General features: G+C 37.0%; 1 protein-coding gene across 1 annotated transcript in view; it reads left to right on the top strand.

The window, feature by feature from the left end:
- The window catches only part of TPTE2 (transmembrane phosphoinositide 3-phosphatase and tensin homolog 2), a 101460-nt gene that overhangs the window by 8784 nt on the left and 77669 nt on the right, over nt 1-15007 (top strand). The window contains exons 4-7 of the mRNA XM_076009565.1: nt 2634-2727; nt 6096-6149; nt 10844-10897; nt 13345-13398. Coding sequence (XP_075865680.1) covers nt 2669-2727; nt 6096-6149; nt 10844-10897; nt 13345-13398 — 221 coding nt within the window. The 5' untranslated portion in view covers nt 2634-2668. The remainder of the gene's footprint in view (nt 1-2633; nt 2728-6095; nt 6150-10843; nt 10898-13344; nt 13399-15007) is intronic.

The raw sequence follows: 15007 nt of genomic DNA, 5'->3' as shown, positions 1-15007 counted from the left end.
CAAGTGAACAAAGTACCCAGTATATGTGAAGATGGAGATTTGGGGCCTCCACTGTGAGCTGTAGCACTCACTGGTTGCACCAGTTAGTGTTGTACAAGAAGAAACTTTGTCCAGCTCAAAGTGCTCAGGTGAAGGCGACATTATCATAAGTGTTTTTCTTTAGCACTGTAACACATCCCATTGAACATGTCATACAGAGGATCTCAATAAATACTACTTCAAAAACTCAGCAGCTACTTTGTATGTGCCACAGCAATTGACTTTATTCCTTAATACTCTACCAGCCCCAAACTACTCATTATTTGTTCCTCAATAGCTTATCACCCTTTGGGAAAGCAACCACCACCCAAAAGCTGCTCTCCATGTCTTCAGATCTGGTCTTAAAGGCATCACCCTGACATTGAAGTCAGTGAGCATGTTATATTCATTTTTGAATCTTGCAAAGTGCTTTACAGAAATACTAAATAAAAATGAGTTTAATCTTTTTTCTGTGTCTTCAACTGTGACCATTTACTTGGCATCAGATATACTAACACATACTGGCAAACTGATCTTTCTCTACTTACTCCTCTTTTTGTAGTAATTTTTATATTGTAATTTCCATATTGAAATTTCTAATGCTTCATCTACATTTTAAAGGCTTTCTTTTCTTTGTTTGGCATTTGTTTCTACTTTTCATGTTTACTCAACCAAGAATATGGATATATTTTAAATTTGTAACTATTTGATTGTTTTCTTCCAATCCTATGACATTATAGCTTGAGTAAATGAAAAATTTCCCCCAAGTCCTGACTATTGATTTTGTTTATTTTAGTAAAATTTAATATTGGCCAGAAAATATTCAGCCCTCTGGTCATTCTCTACAACCCACAAAGGCAGCCAAATGCCCAATATAATCTTCTTCATCAGAATAAATAAGAATAATCCCTCCATTACATACAAAAGAAAAAATAACTGGGGAGATAGTCTCTGCTCTGAGATTATTAGCCCATGGTCTTTGATCTTGGTACAACCTTTCCACAAACCCCCACCTCAATCTTTAAGGAGAATAGTGTCTACTTTAATCTCTTCAGTCTTGGACCAAGTTCATTCTATTCCTCACTGTGTAATAATCTCAAGACCATCAGGATTCTGCTTGGGTTACCATAGACACAGAGTTCTTATTCCAGTACTGGCTTGCTCTCATTACCAGGTAGGACCTAGGGGTCAGGGTCTCTGAGCAAGGGAGTCCTATCCCATCCTCTGTCCTCTATTTCAGCTAATGTTACTCTCTCATCCTCACCAAAAAAATTAAAAGAATGTAAGTTTAAAAGGAATGGGAGTATGAGGGGGTAAGGGGTGAATGGAGGTTTCTGGGGCCCATAGATAGAAAGATTTGCCTGTGCCCAGGTGGGAGGAGCACTGATTAACATCCTTCTCCCCTTCCAGGGATTTCCCAGAGGTCCCTCATCAAGAGTAGGGGACAACTTGTGGATATAGGGCCAAGTAGCAGTCACTTTGTTGCTGGCCAGGAATTGGATGAAGATTTGACTTAAGCTTGGTTTGGGGAAATTAAAAATAAAAAAGTATTTTTAAAAGGGAAAAGCTGTTATCCTAAAAGGCAGCAGGAGACAAAATTGCTAACAGGATCTTGAGTAAAATTCATCCCCTCTTAGAGAAAGTCGTACCCAAGTCACAAGACCTGAGACCATCTTTATCCCACCACCATGCTGCCCTCAGCTCCTTTGCAGCTGCAGTGGCCCCAGCAAAAGTAGTCCTGCCTACAGATAAGCAGGTCTAGGGCTTGCAGGCAGGAGGGACTCCCAGAAATCTGGCTCTGCCTTGGGACTGCCCTGGTTCACATCCAAAGATGTGCCTGGGCCACATCTCTGGAGCATGAGACAGTAGTCTGAGAGCTTTGGGATTTCCACCCCACTGCACATGAGCTACTACCCCTCAAAGTGATAGACTTTACTGGTGTCTACCCTTGGCCCAGGACTCAAAGTCAATATTTATGACCAAATCAGTCTATTTATATATATATATTTTAAAGAGAAGTATTTTTTTATTTGTTTTCATTTTTCTTTCCTTGCCAGGAGTTTAGGGGCTTGTGGCACATTTGTGACTGCTTCAGTGTAGATATCATGTTATTACTTATTAACTTGGCAATGTACTTAGCAGTGTCTTTTTGTTTTCCATTGACTTCTAATTTTCTTGCATGACATAAATCCACTCTGTCAAATGTTGAGGGGCACATCTCTTCTTTCTCACTCCTTTGATTTATTCTACAGAATATTTCAGTATAGAAATATTATAAATTACTATGATGACATAAAAATGGCTTGAAATGGATTTTGTTTCACTTTCTGGGTCCTTTGTAGCAAGTGGACACACTTTAAAGTGTCTTATACTTGAGCTAAACTTAAATTTTATTGAACATTCAAAAAAATGTATTCCTGTATTTCCTTTGTTTCTGGAACTAAGATACCAAGGCCAAATATAGGATGTATGTGTCATAGGATTGATAAAATTGCACAATATTATAGATTTGTAGAGTCAAGACTTTAGAAATGTGATCTATTCTTAATAATTTCTATGTATGACTTTCTTTCTAATTTGAATGTAAAATTCACATGTGCTTTCCCTTTTCTTAGATTAATTGTGGGTTGAATTCAACCACAAAGGCAATATGCAAAGTTTAAAGAAGAATCGTTTATATCTCTTTTTGACATGCTGCATGAGAAATAAGTAAGTCATATGACCCAAATGTACTGAATTGTTTTTTCCAAAATATTATGGGGGTACAAACGTTTTGGCTACATGAATTGTACTGACTTTAAACATAATTCTTAGCCTTGGTTAATGGAATATGGAATACTGGTGTACCTTCTTTCATAATAACTGTTAACTGTATGCAGGTGAAATTTGGCAAACTCATAATTGAAAAACCCGTTCTATGCCTGTTTTTTCCTTAAAAATACTACTTTGTAGGCAGTGTGATGATAGTATGCATATGCTAGTCACTTTAAGCTTTCCCTATAGAGGCAGCTGGTTGCCCTAATGGTCGCTGCTCTGTTCAATGATGGTGAGCTAGTGTTCTACTTAGGAAGTCAGTCCACTGAGATGGTCTCCATAAGGGCTTCAGTTGCCCCATCTTGATTAACACCTAAAACATTGTTAATTACCGCAGTGAAGGTAACCCCATAATCATTCAATAAGGCTATGTCAGAAACTCCAATTTTTACCTTTTTGGTGGTATGAATATTTTCCCTGGCATAATTTATTAGTGCATAGTCAATCCAGTTGATCTTCCTGTTGAAAAGCAGCAGATACTATAAATGCCTTTCTTTTTGTAAAAGGTACTTTTTTTTTTTTTTGAGACAGAGTCTCACTTTGTTGCCCAGGCTAGAGTGAGTGCCGTGGGATCAGCCTAGCTCACAGCAACCTCAAACTCCTGGGCTCAAGCATTGCTGCTGCCTCAGCCTCCCAAGTAGTTGGGACTACAGGCATGCGCCACCAACCCGGCTAATTTTTTCTATATATATTAGTTGGTCAATTAATTTATTTCTCTTTATAGTAGAGACGGGGTCTCGCTCTTGCTCAGGCTGATTTCGAACTCCTGACCTGGAGCAATCCGCCCGCCTCGGCCTCCCAGAGTGCTAGGATTACAGGCGTGAGCCACGGCACCCGGCCTAAAAGGTACTTTTTTCCCTAAGTCCTAGATGGACTTCCATGAGCCATCCTTCAAGGATATCAGAACTCCCACCTAGAACTTGAAAGGTTCCTTTTCATGGATCCTCAGCTGAGGCCAAGGGGCTTTGATAATGTCAACTCCAGCCCTTCTTTACAAAGAAACTGAAAGAATAACATAATATTAATGTCTATCTGTGCTTAGAGTTTTGAGCTATTGATCAAAGTCCAAAACTGGCTTATGGAGGAGAACTTATACTTAAAGACATAAAGAAATACCATTTAATACATGTTTCCAAAATGTGTTTCTCACACATTTCCACTGTGAGAAAGAGGTTCTGTGGTCAAATAAGTTTAGAAACCTCAGCATAACCTCCACTTATCAGCAGCAAAGAGAGTCCCTGTGCTAGAGAGTCCCTGCGCTTATCAGCAGCAAAGAAATGTGTTCAATCAATTTCTGAAATTTACTAAAATATTTGAAAAGTTAGGAAAGTGTTATGGTAACATCATAGATTCTTTAGTCAGATAGATTCAAATGAGGTCTGACTCATCCCAGGCTGGTGACAGTGGGCAAGTTACTCACTCTGTCTGACTCGTTTCTCTCATCTGTGAGATGGAGATAATAATACCATAGACCTCATAGGATTATTGTGAGAGTTAGTGAATTATTATATGTAAAACATTTAGAATAGCCCCTAGCTCATATGTGCTATTATTATTGTTGATTCCTGCTAATATCTCCCAAACCAGTGTTCTATTATATATACCTTAGGAATTGCTGGCTTAATGAAACATTTATTTGTTGCTTTCCTACCAATGACAACCAGAAAATAGCCCGTGATATTGTAATATTCATTGTTCTCAAATTTTCTTTCTTTTTTCTGTATCCTTTCAGAACTCAGTACCTGCACCCAACTCCCCATCCCTGCACTCTCAGGTCTTGCTCGCATTTTCAAAATTGATTCCAGAGTGGCCTGAATGGTAAACAAAATGAGGAAGAAGAAAGGGGGTGTAATCATAAATATGTTCCTTCCTTCCTTTCTTCCTTGTCTTTCAAGTGAATGCACATAAAAACACACTCACACACACAGCTCAGAGGCTGTCACAGAAGTCCCAGTGCTGCACCCTGAAACTGTTTCTATGGTTCCCATCACAATTCCATATGATTTTACATTTTATGTCATGGAATGCTGTCAGGAAGAAAATCCTGATTGACTTCCAAAATACCTAACATTTATTTTAGGGTATATGATTGTTACTCTTTAGCAGAGTTATGGATGCTTTAACAGCCTCTAAAATAAACTTCAGCAACAATGACAACAGGTTAGTTGACTTGACTGAAATGAGTGGTAAAAGGTATTGACAGCATCAATAGCAGTACCAGGTTTCCATAACACGCTATAAGAGTCTCTAGGTAACTTACTTTCTTTTTGTATTTAAGTGGAAAAAATAAGAATAGATCAGAAGAGGGACACTTCTTACTCACAGACTGTTTGTGACCCTTATTCAGTAGCAGCCCAAACCCTTAGGAAACTATCAGAATGCCTATGTCTGAGATTCTATCAAGAATGAGCCAAGATAGGAGGAGCACTTGAGCTCAGGAGTTCGAGATAGCCTGAGCAAGAGTGAGACCTCATTTCTACTTAAAATAGAAAAATTAGCTGGGCACAGTTGCCTGCACTTGTCCCAGCTACTTAGGAGACTAAGGCAGGAGGATTGCTGTAGTCCAGGAGTTTGAAGTTGCATTGAGCTATGATGATGCCACTGGATTCTAGCCCAGGGTGATAAAAGCAAGATTCTGTCTGACCAAAAAAAAAAAAAAAAGAATGAACCAAGAGAGGAGAGAATCTTACTTGGAAGCAAGGAGGCAGCAGCAGTGAACAACAAGCAGAGGAGCCCTCCATGCAAAGAAAGGAACTAATATACCCTTTATCTGTCCCTCACCCTCTAGAGTTCTCTGCCACCATGTGAGGCTGGTGCCCCAAACCCAAACCCACCATCACGTTGGATGGAGCTCCTGCCTCAAGTGTGCAGTTGATCCTATTTGAGGGGCCAGAAAGATATCTATGATTGATGAAGAGCACAAAGGTGACGGAGGGACTTGAGAATCAGTCTGAATTCGAATTGGAGCAAAATTTAAGCTCAACATGCTGTAAACATGATGATTAGGTTCAGAAATAAAAAACTATTTAAATCTTGATCATTAAACTTTTTGGACAGGCTTAAAAATTTTCATTCAAACATATAAAGAAAGACTTCTTTCTAGGGAAAAATGAAATATTAGGTTCCAAATAACTGATTTACATGAGAATTGCTTTAGGGCCAACAAATGTGTAATTTGTAGAATAATTATAGCCAATTTGAGCCAAAATAAGTAAGTATATGAATTTGTGTTGTTACTTACTATGTGCATTTCTATCCTTTAGCATTCATCCGGCTAATTTGATGTCAGAAAGCTTTGATGGAACCTATAATGAAAGGTGATGCCTTTTAATATACATACACACACCCCCCCCCACACACACACACACACACGTGTGTGTATATATATATATATAGGTATGGAAAGAGAGAGAGAAAGAGATGCGGGGGCAATTAAGGTTCATGAAATTCAGTCTCAGAATTTTTCATGAGAAAATAGTTTTCAGGACACTGATTCTGAAATTTTATCTAAAAATTTACATCTTCCAGTGAGCTAAGTCATGTTTACTATATCTTTTAGATTCAAAGAATTTTGCTGTTCAAATAAACTAGCCACATCATGGCTCGAAGTGGCAAATCTCTAATTATATATTTCTCTATTTGTTGATATTTAAAGTAAAATAGAACTCCCCAGGCTCGATGGTGTTGATGAAGACATTGACTATCTTGCTTCCTCAGAGTAAGTCAGTTTGAAGTTTAGAGGGAGAGATCCATTGATGGATCTTTAGGAAGACAGAGATAGTACTGAGGCAAGAAGGAAAAAGGAAACTGGAAAGATATCAAAATGTATGAGAGGGAGAGTACATAATAATGATTCTAATTGAATTTGCAGACAAGTGCCATATTTGAAAAAAAATTCCATTTATATGGAAATAAATGTTCTTTTAGCTTTAAAATGTGACAACCTTAGAAGAGAGTAACTTTACTGAAAGTTTCTTAACAGAGGAATACAGAATGCTACTTATTCTTCAATGTAGTTCTTTCTCATTATCCCTGAATATTCCCTGTTTTGTAGACTTTGTCTATGAGCAAGTGAGACTAATAAAAGCAAACATGTTTTGCTGACCAAAGGCCTCTTCATGGTCACTGAAATTTTATTAATTTTGATTTGCTTATAAGTAATCTCACCTGTAGTACTTTCTATTGCACTGATCTGAATGCATTTTACCATGGACTCATTGTAATGAAACGATACATTCTTAAAATTGCTTGTATCTAAACTGCAGAAATATTCTGGAGATTTTTTTCTTCTGCCTCTATCACACACAGTTATATAACCATTGCCCAGCATTGTCAATGTTGGGGAAAGAGTACTACCAAAGAGGAAATTAACTGGTTACTCTTGCAATTTGTTGATGTCTGAGCAAAGATTACATGGGAAACAAAGGAGGCAACTGATGAATACAAACAGTTCTTCAAATTGCCCTGAATTTCCATTTTCTAGAATTTCTTTGATCATGGGCCATCAGTGAAGAGTTCACTCTGCCACTTAACCAAATAGTATGTCTGCATATTACTTGTACATTTTCTGCAATGGGGCTGCCAAGGGCTGGGGCAAAATTTGGATAATTTGGGCAAGGCAAGCATTTCCTTCTTACCACACTCTGAACAAAAGAAAGGTTTTTCTTTGGAGGATAAGCAGTAGTTCCCTGTAACAAACACCAGTATTTCAGACCATGGGATAGTCTTGGATTTGGAGTAAAAGCTATAATCAGTGCTTGGCTTTGACATCTCATATTCACTTGACACTCAGCAAGTCTCTAAACATCTTTCAACTTTAGATTATTCATCTGTAACTGGTAATAATAATGCTGTTTGAGGTATCTATGTACTGAGTATTATATAAAAATTAATAAAAGTAAAATAATATATGTGAAAGTGCTTTGAAAACTAAGGCTCTATAAATATGTTTAATGCTAAAACCCAAAATAACACAAAAAACTTGATTATAGGAAAATAGGAATTCATTATTTGCAAGCTAGATTTACTCATTTAAAATTGGAATATTTAACTTTGTCATTGGATTGAAAAATGACTCAATAAGTATATCAGTCCTTTTTATATCTTATGTAGTATAAGTAATTTTCCCCAGGTTGTCTTGCTTTTCATTATATAGAAATTTATAAGCTTCATGTAGTCAAATATAGTTGGTAGTTTTCTTTATGAGTAATGCCTTTTGGGTTGTACTCAGAAAGTTCTCTTATCTTAAGATCATAAATATACTCACTAAAATATCTTCTCCTGTATTTTGAATTCATTTTCTACATTTAAATAAAGCATAGTAAATGGCATTATTATTACTATTCCCTATTAATATCTTCCCAAACTAGTGTTCCATTAAATACACTTTAGGAAATGCTAGTTCAATGATACCTTTGATATGACCCAAGGATGCTGCAAGAACAAATGCTGATATGTTTGTGACATGTCATGTCAAAGGGTTTCTTGTGAAGTTTGTCTATTCATTCATCACTTGTAGTTTTGTAGGCATGTGTCATGTGTAAAAGTTCATTTTAAGAATAATTTTCAGTGCAAAAAATATTTAAAAGTGAGATATATGATGATGATACAAAAGTGGGATCTCCAAACATTTCAATTATCACTAGGAGGACCTAATAGAATGTCTGACACTTACTTTAGAGATATCTAAAGTGCGAGAGAGATGATTTAGTTAACAGAAAGTAAATGTGAAATTAAAATGTCTATTTGCTCTAAAAATCTCAGAATTCATTTTCTTACTTATTGTCACAACTAGTTATGAGACTCTTTTTAAAGACAAGCTAAATGCAAACTCTTAATATATTATGAAATCTTTTATATGAGATGATGGAAAGTAATTTCATGCCTTTTTAAAGGTTAGATGAGGAATTTGAATTCCATTTTCAGATCAAGTATCTCTTCTATTAAATATTACACTATTTCATGGTTGAAGTCTCCGTTACATACATAATGAGTGTGATGCACACCATCTGGGGAATGGACACGCTTGAACCTCTGAGGGGGGGAAGGGGAGGGACAAGGCAACATATGTAACCTAAACATTTGTACCCCCATAATATGCTGAAATAATAATAAAAAGAAAGAAAAAAATTTTTGAAATCTTGATTCATTAAGGCTTCTTTTACAGGCTTAATAATTACCATATAATGCCTCACTTCTAGAGAAAAATGAAATACTAGTTTCTTTTTTTTTTTTTTTTTTTTTTTTTGAGACTTTGTTGCCCAGGCTAGAGTTAGTGGCGTGGCATCAACCTAGCTCACAGCAACCTCAAACTCCTGGGCTCAAGCAATCCTACTGCCTCAGCCTCCCTAGTAGCTGGGACTACAGGCATGCGCCACTATGCCCGGCTAATTTTTTCTATATATATATATATTAGTTGGCCAATTAATTTCTTTCTATTTATAGTAGAAACGGGATCTCGCTCAGGCTGGTTTTGAACTCCTGACCTCGAGCAATCCGCCCGCCTTGGCCTCCCAGAGTGCTAGGATTTCTGCTGGGCGTGGTGGCCTCCCACCACGCCCAGCCGAAATACTAGTTTCTAAATAGCCAAATTACATGTGAATTTCTTAGAGTTTAATCACTTTGTTAGTTGTATAGATGTATAGTCAATTTGAATGAAAATGTAAGACTATGAGTACACCTAGTGTTTGATTATGTAAAATTTAATTCTTTAGCTCTGACCCAAATTAATGAATATCACTAATGTATGATGCTATTATATATATATATATATATGTGTGTGTGTGTGTGTGTGTGTCTGTGTGTGTCTGTGTTTGTGTAGCACTTTCTAAAATATAAATATACATATAACTATATAAAAATATACACTGATATTAAGGATAGACTCTCTTGGACACTGTTTCTAAACTATTGGCAGTGTCAGATTCTGTGTGTAGCGCTCCTTCCTTTCTGGATGTAGTCAGAGAAAAGAGATCAAAACAGGTCAGAAGGACACAGACCACTGCCTTCTACCAAAGAGACTAACAGCCAAAACTTTTAGAAAACTATCAGATTGCCTGTGTAAGAGACTCCACTGTAGTGCTTTATAGGGCTGCATTAACAAAGTGTCAGAAACTGAGCAGCTTAAACAGCAGAACTTTATTATCTCGCAGTCCTAGATGCTGGAAGTTTGAAATGAAGATGTCAGCCAGGTTGGCTTTTATGAGGGCTGTACGGGGAAGAAGAATCTGTTCTATGCCTCTGCTAACTTTTGCTGATTGCTGGCAATCTTTGGCATTTCTTTGCATGTAGACTCTTCTTCCAGATCTCTACCTCCATCTCCCCATAAAATTTTTCCTGTGTGTGCATCTGTGTTTAAATTTTCTCCCTATATGAGGACACCAGTCATATTGGATTAAAGGCCCACCTTACCTGAGTAGGACCTCCATCTTACCTACACATGTTTGCAATTACTCTATTTCAGAATGAGATCACACCATGAGTTACAGGGATGAGAACTTAAGTAATTGAAGTGTGTTGGTACTATATTCAACCTTTAACAAGGAACAAGTGAGGAGAAATCCTATCTGGCATCAAGGAAGAGATGTATTGGAAATGGAGGATTAGGGCCCTAAGTAGGAAAGACAAAGCTAATAGACTTTGGATGTTTTCCTCACCCTCAAGAGCTCTGTGACTGTGTAAGGCTGGTGTCCCAAATCACACGCCACTACTTTATTGGATGGAGCCCCTGTCTCTGGAGGAGAAGCTGTAACACATTGAAGCTAATATAATAATAAAGAGCGTGAATTAAATCTGGAAGCATTACTATTTCACAGGCGTAAGATATTTATTACCAGCACACAAAGCCTCATGGTTTCTATTAAAAAATGACCTTCTAGATTCGATTAGTGCTACACACATGCATATTTAAAAATCACCCATTTCATGCCTATAGTAACTAGCTGTAACTATCCCAAAAAGTAAATTTACAAAGATGTCTTGATTCTGACCTTATTCCTTTGTAATCTTGTAGTACAAAAACGAACACAGTGACAGAAGAAACCTCTGATTTATGCTGCCAACAAACGTGAGTTCAACAAGATAGAGATATATGCATGTATGTACATATATGCATATGCACATACATAAATAAATGCACATACTTATGCACATACATAAATAAATATACTTATGCACATACATAAATACATATGCACATACATAAATAAATATACATACAGACATACTCCTATCAACACACATACACAAACATGCACACACAACAGAAATAGTAGACAATTAAATAAATACATTGACATTTGTGAGATTTACCCTCGGGAGCATCCATAGCCATATAGAGTGTTTTTTTTACCTTGTGTCTATTTTTTGACATTGTTTCTAAATATTCTCACTGTAGCATTTGGAAGTAATTTTTTATCTTTCCTTGAGAGTTGGTTCTTCCCATTAGTGTATTTGTCACCCTTCGTTATTAGCAGGCAATTCCTTAGGAAACAATCAGATTCCCTGTGTTTGAGAGTCTACATTCTGGTGCGCCCTCTTTTACTAGAATGGGCCATGAGGAGAAAATCCTGTTTGAAGCCTGGAGAAGGTTGCAATGGACAGGGAAGAGGGAAGCACTCAGCAAAAAGAACAGAGCTAATGGAACCTGGATTGGTTTCTCATCCTCCAGAGCTCTGTCAATGTGTAAGGTTGGTGCCTAAACTGAACCTCACTATCACATTAGATGGAGCCCTTGTCTTCTTAGCCTGCAGCCACTTGATCGTATCTCCTGGGCAGGAAGACCAGCATGCTGCAGGAAATTAGAGGTGATGAGGGACATAGGAAGGAGGACATGAGATTGAAATACAAAGCTGACTACTTACAAACTGAAGTTGGATTTAAAAGTACAGCCAGCAAATAAGACCGTTACACATTGGGATGAGGTTCAGCAGTGAAAAAAACTTTCAAAATCTTGATTCATTAAGGCTTCTTGGAACAAGCTTAATTTCATTACTACCGTGTAATGCTGTACTTCCAGGGAAAAATGAAATACCAGTTTCTAAATAGCCACATTACATGTGAATTTCTTAGACTTTAATCAGTTTATTAGTTGTATGGATATTGTTGCTAATGTGAATGAAAAACTAAGTCTATGAGTACACAAGTGTTTGTGTAAAATTTAATTCTTTAGCTTTGACCTAAATGAACTGATATCCCTAATCTATGATGGAATCATATATATATATGTATATATATATATCCTTCATATATAAATATACATATAAATATATAAAAATATACACAGATATTAAAGATACACTTTCTTGGACACTGTTTCTAAAGTATTGGCAGTGTCAGCTTCTGTATGTAACTCCCTTTCCTTTGTGTATCTAGTCGGATAAAAGAGGTCAGAACAGGTCAGAAGGAAGCAGACCACTGCTGCCTACCCAGGTGACTGGCAGCCAGAACTTTTAGAAAACTGTCAGATTGCCTATGTATGAGACTCTGCTAGCCAGGGCTATAGTCATTTTTAGAGCTGCATTAACGAAGTGTCAGTAACTGAGTGGCTGAAGCACCAGCAGTTCATTATCTCACAGTCCTTGTGACTAGAAGTCCGAAATGAAGGTGTCAGCAGGGTTGGCTTTTATGAGGGCTGTGGGACAGAATCTGTTATATGCCTCTTTGCTAGCTTTTGCTGGTTGCTGGCAATCTTTTCATTCCTTGGCATGTACTCATCGCTCAGATCTCTGCCTTTATCTTTTTTTTTTAATTTTTAAAAATTTTTTCTTACTTTTATTCTTTTTTTTTCTTTTATACTTCTGGAAGGCCTGCAACAAGCAGATGCCTTTATCTTGCCATGAAATTTTCCCCATGTGCACATCCATGTCCAAATTTTCCACTTTTATGAGGATGCCAATCATATTGGATTAGAGATCCACGTCACACCAGTATGACCTCCATCTTAACTACACCTTTGCAGTTAGTCTATTTCAGAATAAAGTCACATCAGGGGTTATAGGAATGAGAACTTCAGTAATTGAATTTGAGGGTATTATATTCAACTTTTAAGAAGGAACAAATGAGGAGAAATTCTATTTGAGATCAAGGAAGAGGTATAGTGGAAATGGAGCAGTTGGGCCCTGAGCAGAAAAGATACAGCTAGTAGACTTTGGATGTGTTCCTCACCCTCAAGAGCTCTGTTACCATGAAAGGCTGGTGTCATCAACTCCAACCCACTCTGATATTGGATAGAGTCCCTGACCCAAAGGGAGAGTCTACAACACATTGGGACTAAGGTAATAATAAAAGGTTTTAGTTAAATCTGGAAGCATTACTATTTTCAGAGGTGTAAGATATTTATTATCGGGACATAAAGCCTCATTTGTAATAAACCCTGACCTTCTACATTAAGTTAGTGTATGCATGAATATTGAAAAATCACCCAGTTTATGCCTAGAGGAACTATAACTATCTCAAAAAAGTAAGTTTAGAATTGTGCCTCGTATTTGATTGTATTCTTTTATAATCTCTTAGTACACAACAGGATGACTTGACAGAAGTAATATCTGAGGTACCCCTCCATGAATGGTGAGTTATAAATAGATAAATAATATGTGTATGTATTTATATATTATATATATACACAAACTTTTGCACATAAATAAGTAAATACACATACAGAGATAGTGCTATCAACATACATCTATATACAAACATGCATACACAATAGAAATATAAAATAGTTATAGAGACAGATTGACATTGGTGAAATTTATCAGGAATATCCATGGCCATACACAGTGGTTTTTTGACATTTGTTTCCAAATCTTCTCACTTTAGCATTTGAAGATATCTTTCCATGTTTTTTAGATTGCAGTGGGTAAAGTTGAGCTGGTCACAGGAAAGTTGCTTCTTCCTGTTAGTGTATTTGTCACCCTTAGTTATTAGTAGGCAGTTCCTTAGGAAACAATCAGATTTTCTGTGTAGGGGACTCTACATTCTTGTGTACCCTCTCCTACTAGAATGGGTCAAGAGAGGAGAAAATCCTGTTTGGAGCAAGGAAGAGGAATAGGGAAGCAATGCGCAAGGAATAGGGAAGCACTCAGCAAAAAGAACAGAGCTAATAGAACCTGGATTGGTTTCTCATTCTCCAGAGCTCTGTCAACACGTGAGGTTGGTGCCTAAACTGAACCTCACTATCACATTAGATGGAGTCCTTGTCTTCTTAGCCTGCAGCTGCTTGAGCGTATCTCCTGGGCAGGAAGGCAAGCATGATGCATGAAAGTAGAGAGGTGATGGAGGGATATAGTAAGGAAGACATGAGATTGAAATACAAAGCTGACTACCTACAAACTGAAGTTGAATTTAAAATTAATTCCCCCACAAAAGACTTTTACACTTTGGCTTATGTTGAGTACTAAAGAAAAATAGTTCAACCTTTTCTTTTGTGAGGCAGAGTCTCACTCTATTGCCTGGGCTAGCGTGCCGTGACATCAGCCTAGCTCACAGCAACTTCAGACTCCTGGGCTTAAGCAGTCCTTCTGTCTCAGCCTCCTGAATTCATTCTTGATTTGGTATTTTTTTGACAGTTCTAAAACATGTGTTACAATCACATAAGTTATCATAACTAGGGAAAATGTCATATCAAATTCCAAATAAGTAAATACACACATGAATTTTTTAACGGTTAACCAAGTTATATGTTGAAAAGTAATTGTAACTAATTTAAACTAAAAAGTAGGCATGAGAAATGACATGGTATCTTACTATTTACCTTTTTAATTCTTTAGCACTGTCCTGTATGAATCGAATGAGTATGTTCTGGCAGACTCGGTAATGCAATATGTGATATAAATGAATGAATACATAATATGCATATATGTACACACATATATGCTTTTGTATATACAGCATACAGAGAGATACAGATTTGGGTTATTATTGTCAGGAGCACCCATAGGAATAAAAAGTTTCCTTGAAACTATTTCTGAAGTCCTCTCCTGGTAACCTTTTTTACAAAATATTTTTTTTTCTTTCGAATTGAGATAGAAAGATTGGAAGCTCATAGGGAAGACTTCTTATTTGTGGTGTTTGTCACATCTAGTTACTGTGGAAATGAGATCATGCTAGTGTGGACCAAGGGTGGAAAGAATCCTATTTGGAGCAAGGAGGAGGTAGCAGTGGGCAGGGAGCAAAT

Source organism: Microcebus murinus, chromosome 13, assembly GCF_040939455.1.
Source record: "Microcebus murinus isolate Inina chromosome 13, M.murinus_Inina_mat1.0, whole genome shotgun sequence".
Lineage (NCBI taxonomy): Eukaryota > Metazoa > Chordata > Mammalia > Primates > Cheirogaleidae > Microcebus > Microcebus murinus.
The sequence above is the reverse complement of the archived record's forward strand: the minus strand, read 5'-3'. Positions and strand labels throughout refer to the sequence as shown.